The 16,873-nt window shown below is 57.4% G+C and overlaps 5 protein-coding genes and 1 non-coding gene across 6 annotated transcripts; 2 read left to right on the top strand and 4 right to left on the bottom strand.

The window, feature by feature from the left end:
• Positions 1–808: 808 nt before the first annotated feature.
• L226DRAFT_550932 (uncharacterized protein) lies at positions 809–8,334 on the top strand. Its single transcript, XM_067682788.1, has 8 exons — positions 809–981; positions 1,037–1,960; positions 2,019–3,317; positions 3,376–6,176; positions 6,236–6,539; positions 6,590–7,150; positions 7,203–7,710; positions 7,765–8,334. Exons 2-8 carry the CDS (start codon positions 1,300–1,302, stop codon positions 7,844–7,846), a joined length of 6,216 nt encoding a protein of 2,071 aa, XP_067540177.1. The 5' UTR covers positions 809–981; positions 1,037–1,299; the 3' UTR covers positions 7,847–8,334.
• On the bottom strand, positions 7,917–8,609 carry L226DRAFT_254601 (uncharacterized protein). Its single transcript, XM_067673297.1, has one exon. It carries the CDS (start codon positions 8,427–8,429, stop codon positions 7,986–7,988), a length of 444 nt encoding a protein of 147 aa, XP_067540178.1. The 5' UTR covers positions 8,430–8,609; the 3' UTR covers positions 7,917–7,985.
• L226DRAFT_480544 (PEBP-like protein) lies at positions 8,225–9,288 on the bottom strand. Its single transcript, XM_067676888.1, has 3 exons — positions 8,914–9,288; positions 8,723–8,852; positions 8,225–8,646 (listed from the first exon to the last, which is right to left on the bottom strand). Exons 1-3 carry the CDS (start codon positions 9,220–9,222, stop codon positions 8,456–8,458), a joined length of 630 nt encoding a protein of 209 aa, XP_067540179.1. The 5' UTR covers positions 9,223–9,288; the 3' UTR covers positions 8,225–8,455.
• Positions 9,289–10,686: 1,398 nt separating this feature from the next.
• On the top strand, positions 10,687–12,109 carry L226DRAFT_254684 (uncharacterized protein). The gene is made up of 3 exons (XM_067673298.1): positions 10,687–10,786; positions 10,841–11,752; positions 11,805–12,109. The coding sequence occupies exons 2-3, from the start codon at positions 10,841–10,843 to the stop codon at positions 12,024–12,026; spliced, it is 1,134 nt and encodes a 377-aa protein (XP_067540180.1). The 5' UTR covers positions 10,687–10,786; the 3' UTR covers positions 12,027–12,109.
• A 277-nt stretch (positions 12,110–12,386) lies between these two features.
• On the bottom strand, positions 12,387–16,610 carry L226DRAFT_610012 (composite domain of metallo-dependent hydrolase). Its single transcript, XM_067686112.1, has 19 exons — positions 16,496–16,610; positions 16,064–16,433; positions 15,846–16,012; positions 15,766–15,789; positions 15,644–15,713; positions 15,522–15,593; positions 15,300–15,469; positions 15,218–15,240; positions 14,968–15,161; positions 14,871–14,918; positions 14,730–14,817; positions 14,557–14,675; positions 14,352–14,505; positions 14,280–14,288; positions 13,613–14,225; positions 13,293–13,554; positions 13,008–13,228; positions 12,803–12,929; positions 12,387–12,752 (listed from the first exon to the last, which is right to left on the bottom strand). The coding sequence occupies exons 2-19, from the start codon at positions 16,364–16,366 to the stop codon at positions 12,555–12,557; spliced, it is 2,862 nt and encodes a 953-aa protein (XP_067540181.1). The 5' UTR covers positions 16,367–16,433; positions 16,496–16,610; the 3' UTR covers positions 12,387–12,554.
• A 36-nt stretch (positions 16,611–16,646) lies between these two features.
• L226DRAFT_t38 lies at positions 16,647–16,718 on the bottom strand. Its single transcript has one exon. It is a non-coding gene; the product is annotated as a tRNA-Glu (tRNA).
• Positions 16,719–16,873: the final 155 nt, after the last annotated feature.

Genomic DNA, 16,873 nt, shown 5'->3' on the forward strand with positions numbered 1-16,873 from the left:
GCTTCAGAACTCCTGCTGGCTGCGAACAAACTCTGGCCGATGGAACGTACCGTGAAACACGACCTGCAGTCACTCCGCTGGGCAGTAGATATGTATCATTGCCCGAGTCAGAGAAGATGATAGTAGCACTGGCTAAGATGAAATTCAACTAGCTTCCGTCACCCTAGTTCGTAATGCCTCTGGGTGTCCGATAATGGTTGCATGCGGTATGTTTCCTGTGAACGTAAGTCATAGACAGACTCTCTCGGGGTGCTCGGCGAATGTTGCAGCGCTGCGACTTGGGACGACCGGATGACGTCCGTCTTCACAAAATAAAGTTTGGTCACCATCCCGGTATATAAAGCAGGGAAGTCCTCGACTCTGCATAGAACGCACCTTGCCTTCAGCGCCCACCAACGCGGCCGTCTTCGTCCCATGTTCCAATCGAGTGAGCGCGGTTTCGTGCTCACCGTCTATCAATATACCATAATTCACGCCGATATCTTTCAGTATTAGTACGTCTCCGAGTCTATTCAACGACTTGAACGTTGCTCGACGCGGGACCACTGCCTGTAGTCGAGAGAAGCACTTCGAATCTAGCCATGGTCGCCGTTGTGTCCGCGCAGGGCACATACATGGGATATATATGCGCATATAGTCAGCAAAGGTGAGGTCCAAGTTGTCGATGAGGGTCAGGCGGTTCGGAGGCGCCAACTGACGGATTGCCGCCAGAGACACGATCCCGTGACGAACGCGTTGTTGTGTGGTGTTATGACGATGCGCGGTTGCATTCCCAGGGACGCCCACAGAACCAAACCCTCGTGTTGATCCATGTTCGGCTTTCGAGACCCAGCGCGGCTCCCTTCTCCAGCTTCTCTTGCTCCTCGTCAACGCGTCCATACCTCTCAGTCCAAGGATTCTTCCTTCGGTCTCAGGTCTCTCGTTGCCTCGGGGTGCGGTGGAGGTGTTTAGTTGGCAAAGCAACCTTGCAAAGGTAGCAAGGTGAGTACGCCCTCTCTCCGCCTTCTCTCGTGCTCATCGCCGTTGCCCCGTGCAGTGGTAAGTAGCCAACTCAAGGAACAACAAGCATCAAGCAACAACGTCAAGTAACGATCCTACGAGTCTACGACCTTCCGGTTCGACACGTCAAGGCATCCCCCCTCACGTACATATCACGACCGCGCATCTTCCGTCTCTCTCATCTCATTATTCTAACGACTAACGCGACTAACGCGACAAGCACGACTGTTGTACGACTCAGCACGGTTCTCATTCCATTCACGAAACATTCAGCACGACGAGATATACGAGCATTAGAAGATGCGTAACACATTACCTCTCTTGTCTCGCGCCCCCGCTCCCAACTCGTCCTTTTCCCGTGCTCCGTCTCCTCTTCAATTCTCAGACACGCCTTCGCATCCTGTCCCAACCATTCGTCTCATCTCCGCAACTCCGTCGGCGGCCGGCTCCGCTGGCGATGCAAGCACATCGTTCGCCAGCTCTTCCTTCGCATCCGTTGCTCCCTTCGCATCGTCTCCCCTAGCGCCTAAACCCGAGGTCGAGGCGCCTCGAAAGCGCCTTGTTCCCAAGAAGTCCAAACTCGGCCTGCTCACTTCCAGCAAGACGAAGGAGAAGGTCAACAAGGACTTCTCCGACGTCGTTCGCCGCGTCGGAGGCGCCCCCTCTACCGGCCGCAGCGGGTTCGAGATCTACGTCGACCAGACAGAGGACCCGGATATGGGCGAGATTGTGGTGGTGAAGAAGAAGAAGTCACGCCTCGGGCTCGACGGCATGAAGTGGGGCGCGCTTGGGGAAGTTACCAACATCCCGTCTGCGTCTCAGGAGCAGCCGAAGTCGGCGCCTGCGGACAATCTGCTCAAGGTCAAGGGCGACGAAAACCAGAAGTGGTGGAGCATTGGGCGTGGCCGGAAGGATTCGAAGGGCAAGGACAAGGAACAGAAGGCCCCTGCCCGTTCGAAGAGTACGTTGTGCCTCTTTCACTGCACCCTATTGCTGTTGCCAACATCGTCTGTTTTCAGCTCCTGAGCCCGCGAAGCCCTTCGAGGGCCGCGCCCGATTCAACTCGCTAGACTCCGGGATCCTTCTCAACAGCCCCGCCGCCCAGCCCCAGAAGCAGGGTACGGTGTCGTCCGTCAAGACGCTGCTGGAGGTACCGGTAGTCAACACCACTCCTGCCACCGACAATGGCGAGAACGCCCCGATCTCGACCGGGCTTCTCAGCGCAGATGCGCCGCCGACAGGATCTATCGCTGTTCGCGCGATTCGCTCGATGCGTTCGCTCGCGCGGATGGCAAGTTGGGCACAGCTCTCAAACGACAAGGAAGGCAACACCGGTCCCGCAGCCACGGAGACCTTGAAGACGAAGACGAAAGAGGAGAAGAAGATGAAGGAAAAGGACGAGAAGAAGACGAAGGAGAAAGGCGAGATGAAGAAAAAGAAGAAAAAGGAGAAGGAGAAGCCGAAGGAGAAGGAAAGTAAGGAGAAGGAGAGTAGGGAGAAGGAGAAGGAGAAGACCATCCGCTACTCTGGTAGTAGCTTCGAAGCGGGCGCGCTCAGCACACAGGGCAGCCCCGCACCCCTGAAGACCGAGGACGGTTCACGCACGCTCACACGCAAGAAGCAGAGTGTGCTCGGACTTGGCCTGCCATCGAGCATGCGACTTTCCACCGTGCGCGACGTGTCTGGTTCCAGCGCTGGCTCTTCCACTGGCATTCCTCAGGCTCCTCAGCGGCTGTCTGTTGACTCGGCTCACCTCATCATGAACGCGCAGGGCCGCCCGTCCTCGATCCTCTCGAGCGGCTCCTCGCTCCGTCCGCCATCGACCGCGTCCGGCATATCCACTTACTCTGGCGGACGTTCTCCGCGTTCCTCTTCGAGCTCCGTCGTCTCCGTTCGTTGGGACGAGGCGGGCCTGAAGTCTGTTAAGGAGAGGCAACGCCAGGAGCGCCGATCGCGGCGCGAGACCCAGGAGAAGGACGGTAGCAAGACCAAGCGCGAGAGTCGCAGATCCTCGGACTCTCGTCGTCGTACGCCGATCTCTGAGATCTTCCCAGAGACTCAGATGCAAGATCAACAGCGCAACTCCACCGCGTCGCTCTCACCCCCTGCCTCGATCGTGGAACACCCCCTTGTTCGGGTCGAGGAGGCAACTGCAGACGGCCACTCTGCGCCTACAGATGACGAACGCGAACGCAGCCCACCCAAGGAGATGAACATGGACGAAACGCCCAACAAGCGTGCTCGCCCCCGGCCCATGTCTGAGCAGATGCTCGGACGTCCGCGTCCCCAAGCGATCTGCGAGAACAGCGAAGGCGATGGTACGTTTGCATTACTATTGCAGTCATGTATACACTAACAGAAGGACGTGACTCACAGCTATGCTCTCTCTTCTTGACGCTGCAACGAACGACTTGGCCTCACTCATCAACCGCTTGGACCTTGAAGCCACTCCTGGAAGTACGAACAACACGCCGCTCAGGCTGTCCCCAGGTCAACCTGGCGAGGAAAGCCCTCTCAAGGCTCGTGCTATGCGCTATAGCAGTCCGCTCAAGGGGCAGCTCCGCGAGAGCGCGGCTTCGATTGCGTCGCTCCGACCCTACGCGAAGTCGCAGTCGTCGGCTGTTCATCCTAAGTTGACCGCGAAGACCTCGCAGACGCTGTCCAAGGCCGCGGAGCTCGTTGGTCAGCAGATCGCGCCATGGAACGAACTTGACTGGAAAGTGTCCCCGCGCAAGCCATTGGTCAAGCCCAAGCCCGCGTCACACCTCAAGCACAAGCGCACGCTCACGCCGTCCCCAGCGGATCCTCCGCCGGTGTTCCAGCCTCTTCGACCTGCCAACACGAGGTCGAAGGCGTCCCTTCTTGCATCGTCCCCCGCTTCGCGCAGCGCTACTCCTCCCGTTACTACTGAGGTGTCTGCGCCTTCGTCGCGGACGTTCGGTTCGCGCCCCTCCAAGGTTGGACTCAAGCTGTCGAACGATGACGAGGATGTGTCGCACCCATCCCCGACACCGGTGTTCAGCAGGGTGGGCGGACATGCTCGCAAGGGCTCGCAGCTCGTACCAATGAACAGCAAGGGCAGCATGGGTAGCTTGCGCAGGATGGGTGTGCCGATGACTACCGAGGCGCGCAAGGGCTTGGGCTTGTGTGGCACGCTTGGCGGTTCTACTGAGCCGGACGTCGACCCTGAGGATCCTGACTCGGACATCCCCGATGAGCTCCAGGTCATCCTCTCCGGACAGTCCGATGAGGAGTTCACTCGTCCACTCACGCCCTTCGACGATACGCTCTCATTCAGGCCGCCGCCCTCGCCCGGCTCCCCGCCGAACGCAGCACTCCCGGTTCCAGAGCCAGAGGAGGAGCACGCTGAGGATGAAGCCGAAGTCCCGGTTTTCCACGCGCAGCTCTTTGACACCGAGGCCAACCAGGCGGAGCTGGATGACGGCGAACACACCGGTCCCAACACGCTCTCCGAGGACGACACGAAGAGGTCGTTCGACTTCACCGGCGAGTTGAGGAAGCTCAACGAGTCTGGCGGTTCCGATCGCGCTAGCTTCGTTGAGCAGCTCGAGACGGCGTTCAAGACCCCTGCGCGCGTTCAGCTTGACTTTGATTTCGGTGTCGCAGACAACTTGGCCGTTCCACCTGTCCCTGCGCTTCCGAAGAACCTGCGCCCTGCTCCCGCCGAGGACGTGCCACAGAGCTTCTCGAACATGGAGGAGACGACGTCGATGTACGACGGATCTGACGAGACCGGCGAGTCTGGCAACCGCGACTCTGGCTACTCCCAGGTTCAGTCACAGGACATCAGCTTGATGATTCGTGAGCTCGAGGACGAGTGCCGCGTGTACCCTCCGATGTCGCGCGCGTCTTCCTCTTCGATGCAGTCAAAGCCCTCCGATGGACACCTCCGGCGCGACTTCAAGTTTGGTGGCAAGCCCTCGCCGCAAGGCTCGATGATGTCGTCGACCAACTCGGACAGCAAGCCGCTCACGCTTTCGGACATCATCCCTCCTTTGACGCACTCGAGGTCACAGTCCCACAGCTCCATCGTGGAGGAAGACAGTTCAGTGCTCAAGTCCATTATGGCCAAGGCGACGGAGATTGTGCCCGAAGACGCGGAGAGTCGCTCGCGCGTCAACTCGAGTGCGAGCTCGAAGCATGGCGGCGTTGTTACGTCGATGCTCGCTGACGAGACGGCCGGTACTCAAGGCCACTCCCGCGGCGAGTCTGTTGTCAGCTTCACAGGCTTCGACTCGTTCGACGAGGTCAGGCGCGGCTTCGAGTTCGGTCCCAACCGCCCCGCGTTCTACCCGCCTGCGAACGCCGTCTTCCGCCCGGCTCACAACAGAGACATGTCGCTCTTCAGCATCGCATCGGTTTCTTCGTACGGAGCCGTCGTCAACTCTGGCACTCAGGATCCGTTTGGGTACGCTCACGATGGCCCAAGCCGCCCGCCCTCGATGGACGATATGTCGATCTCGATGTCCATGTCGGTCGACGACACGTTCTCGTTCATCCGGAACAAGCCGCGCAGCCGAGTGGATAGCGACGCTTCGAGCTTCTACTTCCAAATGCACCCGTATCGCCGTGGACACCGCCGTGGACCGTCGAACATGTCCGTCGCGTCGAACGCGCCCCCTATTAGCTTGTACAACCGCAGCTTCGGCGCCCGCGCTCATCGCCGCAACGACTCGAACACCAGCGCTAGCTCCGTCGCGTTGTCCTACGCTATGCATGGTGCTGGTGGAGGACGCTCTGCGTGGCCGCGACACAACCGCGACTTCTCTGTGGACTCGATCATGAGCGAGGACTACTCCGAGCGTCCGATGGCACGGCCGGGCTTGGGTGACAAGATGTTCGACAACGCGCATGGCGCACCGCTCAGCGCGATCTCTGCGTCGCCCGAGAGCACGTATAGCGAGCCCGAGGAGGTCAACCGCACGTCGTGGGACTCGATCATGGACAACACTGGCAGGTACACCTCGGTTGTAGACGACTCGATCTTCGACAAGACTGGTAAAAGAACGTCTGTGTCTTCGGAGTCTATCTTCGGGTGCGACCCCTCGTACGCGCAGTATGGGCGGTACATGCCAAGCCAGCAGTTCCGGCCTCTGTCTATCATGAGCGAGATGAGTGTCCACAGCCCCGTCAAGGAGGACGACACCATGATCACGGTGCGTGTTTGTTATTTCTTTCAACGCGATAGCGCAACGCTGACACTGTTGTGCTGTAGATGCTCGGTGGAGGTCATGTCCGCAGGCGGTCGATTAGTTCCCTCGTCGAGGCCTCGCCCTGTGTCCGGATGGAGAGGATCAGGCACGCCGCACTCCCGGGTCGTGTGCTGCAGTTCGAAGCGGAGCCGCCCCTCAAGGAGTCGCCCAAGGAGCCTCGTCTCCTCGCGCAGCCTTCTATCGCGTCGACGTCTTCCGTGCAGTTTGGTGGTGAGCGTATGATCAAGGCGCGCCAAGGCTTGCTCGAGCGTCAGAGCTTGGAGGATAGTGCATTGATGGCACAAGGAGAGGATCTCCTTGCTTCCCGTAAGTGACGACTCGTCGTTTGCTTTGTTCTGTGCTTATGGGGGTGTTAGTGCGGGAACGCTCGATCTTCGCCCGGCCATCCCCAGCAGGACGTTCTCGGTCAAGTACTTGCACGTCCGCCTCTTCCGGGACTGATACGCCTCCGCTCTCGGCCTCTGATGGTTCTGTATCCGGCGGCTCGCAATCCAGCATTGACCTCGGACGCCTCAGCACGTTGCTCGCGAATGCCACACAGCCAACGAGTGGTCTCGCCAGAGCTCGTTCGCGCGCTAGGGCTCGAGGAACCGGTCATCGTCGTCGCATTGATGAGGCGCGCATGTCCCGATCCTCGGTGTACGAGACTATCGAGGAGGAAGCGTCCGTCTACTCGAGTTCTCCGTCGTCGCACCATCCGACCCCCCAATCGGTCGCGAAGAGTTCGATGATGAACGACACGTCGATCTTCGTTGTCGAGAGCGACAGAGACTCGGTTTGCAGCGTCGAGTGGGACGACGAGCATGGCATCACCACGTTGCGCAGGTATTACGCACTTCGGGATGAGGCACAAGTGACTGTGGATGAGAGCAAGCGCGCCTGGGCTGATACGCCCTTCTCCGTCTTTGCGCTGCAGAGTGAGTAATGCCTTATTGTCTTGATTTCATGGTAACTGATGACGTCTGCCAGCCTTCCAACCTCCACGGGAACCTGTCGCCATGCAGGCTATGCTCGAGCACTCACAGAATACGTTTGGCCCTCTTCCTTCGGAGCTCCGTCCTCATCGCGTCCGGTCGCGCACGTCGTCAAGGCCTTCGCCGTACCCTCTCAGGGCAATGCGTTCGACCGTATCCCCCGAGAAGCAGCGCGGGTCGCCGATGCAAGTCTTCAGCGACGCGCCGAGCAAACCCTTCGCGTCTGCCGTCCACGAGCCGTCTGTCCTCCGCGAGGTTTGGAATGCCAACGTCAACGTGCCTACTCCGCCACCGGCGCTAGGCGAGATCAAGCCATTCTCGCCTTTCCACGTCGAGCTCGAGACCTCCAAACAGGGCAAGAACGCGATCGGCCTTCCTGCTCGTCCTCGTGTCACGTCTAGCACTCGCAGGGCCGCTCTTGGTTGGTCGAAGCGCAGTACTGGAAAGTCCAGCACCAAGTCCAGCACTCAGGACTACAAGGAGAACTCGGTCATCATCCCTACGTGAGTGCGCTTTGGTTATTTGCCTCTGCAGTAGACTGATTCCCATCCCGGTAGTCCCTCTGAGACTCTGAGGATCAATCGCCCGCGCCCTCGTGGTCGACCCACGCCGGCGCGTGTAGCGGTTCCCGCAGCATGAGTCTCACCATCTCCCTCTCGTATCAATAACCCCATACTCCGACTTTCCGCCGCCTCCGCTTCAGTCGACCGCGAAGGTTCATATCGCGGTTGCTTCTGATCCAACCCCCGAAGGTGTGCGCTATCTCATTGTCTCTATGCTATGCAAATATCTGTCTATGCCCCGTATCTCTCCCATCTGCATCATCTCTCACATCTGCTGTTGTTGCTTTCTTGCACCGCAAATCCAGAACTCGAGAACGTTGTACTCTTCCCTTTCCCCCTTTACGCTCGCCCTTCCTTCCCCGTTCCTGTAGGGAGGTACTCGTCCTCTTAGTCACTCGTATGGCGAGCATGGGTGGATGTCTCTTGTCCATCTCGGAGTTGTCTGCATTCGTGCGAGATGTGATTGTACATATTTGACTGTACTTCGCCATCTCGTATGCAGTTCGGCTCAGTCCCATCACTATCACATAAGTAGCACTGCGTCCTGTATTCGTTACACGAATGAATGGTGCTTTGCTATACAACTGCGTGATCCGTCTATCTCGTACAGAGGGTATGTGTCCAACTTGGTATGATCCTACATAAGACTGCGCGTGCATGGTCGGCGTACCGTTCCATGTGCTATCTACTCATCCGTGTCCACCTCGGCTGAACGGACGAGGAAATAGTTCGCCCCGACCAGCTTGAGATCGTATGTCTCGGCGAAAGTGATGGGATTCCAACTGCGACGCTCTTCGAGAGCAGCGCCGTACTCTGGCGCACCTTGGGGTATGATGAAGGGTTCCGGACCGGCAGGCTCTTGGAACAACAGGAATGCTGCGATGTGATTGTGAGGATGGTATACAGGGGTGTGATCAAAATGATCAGCACTACGACGCTCATCGAGACTCACTATATCTGTGGATCCCAGAGTTGGGCCGCGGCCCTGGAGGTCGGTAGGGGGTTGTAGCGGAGTGCGTCTTGAGTGCATTCAGAGCCTCGGCGGAGTTCGACGTGACCGCGGGGGCTTTAATGCCAGTAACCTTTTTCCAATGCGCGCTGTTTCACGACGGTTTGCACGGTCGAGATGCAACGAGTACGCACCACCCAGTGTCTGAACGAGCGGAACTGCGCGTCCGCCCTATACGGCGCGTCCGGATCGAGCATCGCGAGCGTGTACGATGTCTCTGCCGCGTCGTCCCAGGGCCCATTGAGCTGCGCGAGCCTGATCTCGGGCTCGTCTTGTGTGTCTTCGACGCTGAGCTCGTTCCCGAGGTTCACCTCCGCGCCGTTGGGGTACACGATCGAGAAGAGCACAGAGGGCGTGAAGGTGTGCGAGGACGGGATGACATCGGGGATGATCTGCTCTCGCTGCAGTGCGGTGACGATGGAAGAAAGCGGGTCGGCGGCCATGGTTGTCGTCGTGGTCGTCGTGGTCGTCCGGGACCCTGGTCAGCACGGTATCGCTGCGATGTGGGGTAGAGGCCAAGGGCGAGAGCAGCCGGTCCGATCGGTCCGATAAGTAGTGCACGTTGCCGAAGTAGGATTATCTCCTCTCGCCACTCGAATAAACCACAAACCCCCCAGTGTCGAGACACTATTTCATGGCATCTGTCTCAGTAAGTTCCAAACAGCGCTCTGGCGACCTGTAAGAACGGATACTGACACTGGTTTGAATACTATTAGCGGGCTTGATGGGCACGTCACAGCCGCTTCTAACGATGGATTGGGCCTACTTTCCATTGTCCCCACCCCTCTCCCCTCCCTGCTGCCTCCCGGACGATTGGATGTGAAAATGCGCTCCCTTTTTACATATCTCGGCCATGAGGACCCACGGCAGAACTGCGCCGAGACGTGTGTGCCGCATGTGTAGTCGGAAGCTTTTTTAACCATTCTTGGTTTAAGCGGCCTTCTCCCTCTACCACGACTCCAGATACGATCCAGGTCTCGGATGTCAAAATGCTTCTATCTGGCTTGCTACTTTCTGGATAAGGACCGCTCAGTGGGAAATGTGGATGGTTCCGTCAAGAGGCTCCCCCGCGTGAGTGGAGGGCCGGAGCGCTCCTCTTCGGTGTCGCCGCGCAGGGAGATCATTTCGGGCGCGGGCAACCACACTGGTCTTGGAAACGCTAAACGAGGTAGCATATAATAGGCCTCTGTTAGTCCACCAATTCGATGGTGCGAGACTGTAAGACATCTGGCCTCTGCCAGACTATGTTCGACGCAGTGTGGACCGCCACAAGAGGTATCCATGAGCCGTGCACCGTCGTTGCATCAGTCAAACTACGTAAGCCGATTCCTTCCCTCTAAGGCTGGTACTTTCTGACTTCATTCCAGATATCCCGCTCATGAACGAGCCATGACTCAGACGGCCCTAGGCGCGGTTTGCGAAGGGTCCGTCAGTAGCAGCTATGATGGAAGCTCCATCGCTGCCAAACGCGTTCTCACGTCCCACTATATGGCGCTTTATCTGGATAGTATTGTGGCTTGGACCCATACGTCCTTCCGCCACCTTCCTCTGTCCACTTCCGCCTCCATCTGCTTATCCCGCTTCGCCTACATGGCCACCTGCCGCCAGTGTTTCGAGCTCTACTCCGGGGAAACCCCGCTGCAAACAGGATATCTGCCGTCCTTCGCCGCCGAGGCGTGGCCTGGATATGGCAACATGCCATGACACGTAGCGCATCCTCGCCTCGAGATATAGGTCGCCGCCGGGTGCACTCGCCGCACTCAGTTCTCATGATGCATGAGCGCCGCTTCAGATATCCAAGGTGCATCTGGAAGGGCAGGCACCAGCAGAACGGAGGATTAGGGCTCGGAGGTGAGGTGAGTGTCAAAAACCCTGCTGGAGGCTTCCCTTGCGTTCTCTCCCCTCTCCTTCTCCAGGCGGGCTCGTCCGAGGCTGTCGCTGTGTCTGCGCCAGTATTGCTCCTGTCGGGACGCTTCCCTCCACATCCTTTAAAAGCTCCTGGGTGACGTGAGTCTGTCGCTATTGACTCCTAGCTGTGGATGCGCTGACCACAATTGCCAGATGAGCGACCCGTATATCCCAGGACAGCCCGGCTGTGAATGGATGTATGACATCTTCCAGGAGGTACCTAGGGCGTCGGTCCAAGAGCCTGTTTGCCACTATCCTGGTACCGCGACTGATGAGGTGGAGGTCGATGCTTTCGTAGAGCATGGGCGGCCCAGTCTGTGGGACTTGCACATTGAAGAAGAACAATCCCAATATATCCGTTTCGACTGTTCTTTTCATCCGGACGCACCCTCCCATGACCAAGCCTACTCCTCTTACGAGTTCGCTTCGGGCGCGACGAGCTATGACCCTCCCCTTGATCCCTCCATGTTCTATCCGATATACGCTATCCAACGCGGATCATTCCTCCGGCCTGCAAACGTCGAACAAGCCCTCTACCAACCACACTCCGGTTCATACGATGATGCCCCTCACGTGCAGTATACTCCCACTTCGCCTCCGCTGACCGACTATGGTCACTCGTCGTTGACATCTAGCCAAGAGCATGCCGGTCCCCAATGGCATGAGGTCACCGGTTCATACGCCTATTCCACGACACACTTGGCGAATGCCTCAGGAAGCAGCAGCAGCGCTGTAGCTTCCAACAGCGTTGTTGTACCGCCCTTGGCACCCGCATCATTTCCGTCATCTCTCATGGAGGGCCCGTCGGCGGTATCAAGCCGCTTTGGAAGCAGCTACGCTGCGTTAAACTACCGTCTTGGCGATGGTTATCGCGCTTCTGAGCTGGAGTTCACATCCACCTCGACCGAGGCGGAGTCTCCATGGGATCTCTGTATCAATCCCGATGGCCCATCGTCTACCTTCACTACTCCTCCGAGCAGTGGTGAGCTCCTGTCGTCTGTTGGTGTCTTCGACCATCGTGAACGTACTACCACGGGTCCAGTCGAGGAGTCAACCACAGTGCGGGTACGAAGACTGATATTCTACAATCATCGCATATGACTGAATCCCTTGACAGGAGATCGAACAACGGCCTTACAAGCGGTACTGGATGTCGGAGCCAGAGCGAATCAACTACGGTCCTCACGGGATGATGCTTTCTACGGCTCTGCGGCGTGGTCGTGGTGGATACCGCCACTCAGATCGACTTGCATTCCGAAACATCAAGATGAGCCAGAAGATGTCCATACGATTCCTGGTGCGTCGAACATATACGCTCTGTATCCTCTTCCCCGCTTGAGAAGATGCGTGTCATTGTCATTCTAGTTCGAGAATCATGGTGACTACGATCGCCAAGTCAACGTCTTGAGAGTCGCCCGCAAGAAGATTCAGCAGCCGACGTATGGCCACCTCGCAGTCTGCGTGGCCAAGGAGATGGAGCGCTTTATGCGTCAGGTAATTAGTTCACCTTGTTAGCGAGGTCCGTGTATTGACAGCCATTCAGGACAAGAAGTTCAGTTCCATGTACGAGTGGGACCGTCTCGTCCTGCTCCACATCGATCTGCCGTCGAAAGGCACGTTGCAGCCGCGCATCGGCGTGCGGTCGATGTGAATCGCACAAGTCCTACTATACCTCTTCTCTCGCTGATATGGTTCATGTGTTCGTGTTCGTTCGCCTGGTGCGATGTGATCTTCATTTACCCCGGGCTCAGTCCCGGGTAGCTACTGTACGAGTAGTACATCAATCGTTGAGGGAGCGGCTTACAGGTAGCTGGGTATACTGTATCCAAACGTGTTCTGATGCTCCGTAGCACGACCTTGAAGGTTGCTATATTATATCCACGACTCCACGCCGAGGCGAGATCACGCCAACGACCTTGCTGAACTCGAGCAGATCGCCACCACTGGTCGCGACAAGGTCTCCCTCGAGATTGTCGGTCTTGATCCCAAGGAGCTTCTCGAGATTGACTGACGCGAGCGCGAGCGCGTCCGTCTTCGAGATCTCCCCGTTGGCATCAAGAGCAGCCTGACAGGTGGTCAGCGACGGATGGACTGTGCACCATCAGCAAGACGTACCCAAGCAACATCGAAGCAGGCATTGCGGGCGTCCCAGCCCTCCGACGCTATGCCGAGCCCGACAGTAACGTTGTGGTCGAGTAGGGTGGCCACGGCGCTCTTCTCGCTCAACGGCGGTCCCGGTAGGCTGAGGGTTGCAAACAGTCAGCACCGTCAATCCAGGACGCGGCGAACAGACTCGCAGCGGTGGCGGGACGGGACGTACATGCGGCGCTCCTCCCACGAGTTGGGGAACGGCCTTGCGGGCGCGAGGATCACGCCGACGTTCGCTGCGCCGAGCTCCTTCGCGAGGATGTGGGCCTCCGCGCCGCCGACGATGGTGAACTTCAAAGAGGTCTTGAGCTTGGCTTCCGCTTCCGCTTTCAAGGCGACGATGGAGGCGATGATGTCCGCGCTCGCGGCCCCGATGACCAGCGGTGCTTCACCCTAATGAGCATTGAGACGTCAGTGTGAGCGGCGCCTGAGAAGAAGTTGGTGGCGACTCGCGTACCGCCTTGATCTTGTCGAACCAGACCTTGACGTCGCCGGTGGTCTCCCCAAGCAGGAGCCGACGCAGCGCCGCAATTTGCGTGCTCACGCTGGGTGATCCGACCCGATGGATGGCGACATGGACAGCACCGGCTTCCTGGAGGAGAGCACCGTCTTCGAGCCTGTGACTCGCGCCGGTTGAGAACGCCGTGTTCAGACCCGCAAGGAACCCACGAGTCTGAGGTGCTACAATGCCCGCGGTCACACCCGAGCGATATGCAAGGCTATATGAAATGGTCGCGTTAGGAATGCCTTCTACCAGCGGCGAGGATGAGTACTCACAGGGCGTCTCGAGTACCGAAGATAAGGCCATCCGCAGCGCGAATAAGTGCGCCCGGCCCTCCGGCGAGGGAGGGCACACCCTCGGACAGGGCGTCGGCAACGTAGCCGTCTTGCGTGCTTTCCTCCTGATCAATCTCCGAAAGACCAAGAGCAGAGCCTGCGCTGACAAGACCAGGAGTAATGGAGCCGCCTTCCAGATCGATGTGTTCTACGTCCTCCGAAGGCAGGACGGAAGACGCGCAGGCACTCGTCGCAGAGCCAACGCATTGCACCTGACCGTCGTGCACTACGACAACACCAGCGGACAACACATCATCCGACACAGCAGTGAACGTCTCGCGGATGCGCTGCTCGTCGCGCCGGTACACCGTCTTGACATTAGTGAAGACGACCGTGCGCGAACGAGATGGCTTTGGCTCGAGCGGAGGAAGACCGTCATACTTGAGGGTCTCATCCTTCTCCTTGTCGAAGTTGGGTGTCTCAGGACGTTTCTGGAATGCCGCAGGCTTGGAAAGCAGGTACGGGGTGTCGATCTGCGCGATACCATCAATCCAGACTTGCTGCGGGGTCGCGCCGAGGGCAAGAGGATGGCTATCCCAGAGAACAAGATCTGCGAAGTTCGATGAGGCGAGATTAAATGTCGGAGCCGCGTGTGCATGCTTACCGGCGTCGTACCCTATACAATACCGATCTTAATGAATAACTGCTTCGCAGCGGTGATCGGGCACTGCTTACGCACCTTCTTTAACGTATCCGATACGGTGCTCCATACCCATTACTTTCGCGGGAGTAGACGTTACGGAAGCGAGGGCAAGGTTGTGTGGGAGGCCGTAATAATGTGCCTGCTGTGCTTCATACACCAGGAAGCGAGAGTTCAGGACCGGGTGGTCGGACTGTCACACATGTATGAGCTAATCTCAAACCTAAAGGGTCTGGTTTCCTACCTTCATGACTACCTGCAGATCATTCTCGGCGAGGATTCTCGGCGCGAATTCGGAACCGCGGAAGGCTTCCCGCTTGTATCGTGCTTGAGTTGCGAAGAGCGCAACGGCAGGAGGATGTCCTAAGCGGGCGGGCTGAGTGGCTGTGGTGTTGATCGACTAGCGTTCTTGCTTACCGTACGCGGACTTCAACGTGCCGGGCACGAGGTAAGTCTCATGCGCGTGGTGGAACGCAGCAATCGGGAACTTGAACTCGTTGGTGATCTACTCATATCTGATGAACATCGTGGCCGAGCCAACCCCCGACTATAACTTACCCTGACGAGATCATCTAGATCGACGGTCTCGTAGCAGTGCGTTTGGACCTGTGGGCTGTCAGTGAGAAGGAGCACGGATAGATGATGTAACACATACCTTAACGCGACCTCTGAGGACGTCGACCAAGGCCTCCCATTGGAGGTCTTCCGGGAAGTCGCCAAGGCCGCCCCAGTCCCCTCGCGTCGCCTTCGAACAGAAGTCATCCTGTGATTCTTTGATCTTCCTCGCGTGCTCGTAGGCCTGGCGGAATGACCATGCAGTGTCCATCCGTGTCATCGAATATACGCCGTCTGTCATCGTCGTGAGGTCATTTGCATTACCATACTGAGCACGAACGACTCCATACCTGGGTTTTCTCCACACGCATGCCTGACAACAGAACACCAAGGATTAGCGGGACACCTGGCAACACAAGCGCAAGTGCTTACTTCATCTGCCGGTACCGGAAGTATGCACGAGGGTCGTACACGCTTCCATTCCGTTCGTACGGGCTCTCAAGCAGCATACCAGTAGGCGAACGATCAGCGGTGGGACGCAGCTTGATGAGAGCACCTTGACCTCCGATTGCATTGGCAGATCCAGGGAGCACGAGTGCAGTCTGTTGTGTGACTGGATAAGCATAATACGTTCTACACTAAGCTGTCACTCACAGTGATGCCACCAGAGATACTGAGCTTGTAGGCCTCATCCCGGGTGTTGAGACCGTCGAGCACTCGCAGCCACTACGGAGACAGGTTAGCCAAGTCATTCATTGACAAAGCAACGTACATACCGGGAGCACTGGCCCCTTGTAGGAGTTTGTATCGTCGCTGCCATTGAGCTCAGGGAGACTGTCCGCTCCTCTAGAAAAAACTCGTCTATACGACATTCTATGCACTTCGATGGTTGGCTCACATGTGACTGTGCAAATCAACTATCCTGTGGGGATCCGTCAAATCTATGACTCTAGATGCAGCTTGAGCCAATTTGCTTACCCCGGAGAGACCCATTGTCCTTTGGCGTCAATACGGACGAGGTCAATGTAACCGGCGAGTGTGTGCCGGTCGATAACACCGACACGCTTGATAATGCCGCGGTCCAAGAGGATATCTCCCTTCAAGACCTCAAGACCGTCAACACCTCCGGTCCATATAGTCGCGTTCTACAGCTAGGCATCAGCTATGTATCCAATGAACCATGTCAGGTTGTTCACCGTGATCAACGTCGGCTTCGTCCCGAGTGCGAACCGGTCTGACTGCGTCCGCGTGTTGAAGTCCGGCGGTGGCCCCGGCTTCGCATTGAGCAATTCGCACTTTGCAAGCCATTCTGGTGCACGAAGAGGGACCTGTACACTGCCCGAAGTACTGGACAGGACAGAGGAGAGAGGCAGGTACTGAAACGCGACGAGAGATAAGACGACAGTCAATACGATCCGTAGTCTACGTGATGACTGCCCACGACGTGGAGGCGATGTCTCCTGTGTGAAGGAAGGAAGTTTCCCTTGCTCTTCCCGCATGTTCAGGACAGTCTGGCAGTCCTAATTGCGACCGTCTAAGTTGTGCAATCGAATGCGGCGAGTGGACCTGTTATTCGTCAAGTTCTCACCATCAGGACTCACACCAACAATGAACGATAACCACCATACCGTTGTCTCGCAGACCGTTCCTGCGACTCAATCTGCCAATGTGGTGATGTAGGTTTCAACCTCACTTTGGGATGTCGTCGGGGAGAGAGTCACCGTGAGACGTGGCAAAGCGCCGGGGATAAAGGGTGAAAAGCGAGCATCGCCAAAAACGTTCCGACACGGGGAATCGAACCCCGGGCTATCGCGTGAGAGGCGATAATGTTAGCCACTACACCATATCGGAATTGTAATTCTATTAAATTTAATTTACAATACCCGGTGTGCCACTATGCGTACCTGAAAAGTCGCATTGTCACCGCGAGGCTGAAACCGACACCGTTTTTTGCCGGACCATACTGTCCTCAAAGGTCTACCATCTCAGGTTGAAAGGAGAACACG

The sequence above is a fragment of the Lentinus tigrinus genome, assembly GCF_003813185.1.
Source record: "Lentinus tigrinus ALCF2SS1-7 unplaced genomic scaffold L226scaffold_4, whole genome shotgun sequence".
Taxonomy (NCBI): Eukaryota; Fungi; Basidiomycota; class Agaricomycetes; order Polyporales; family Polyporaceae; genus Lentinus; species Lentinus tigrinus.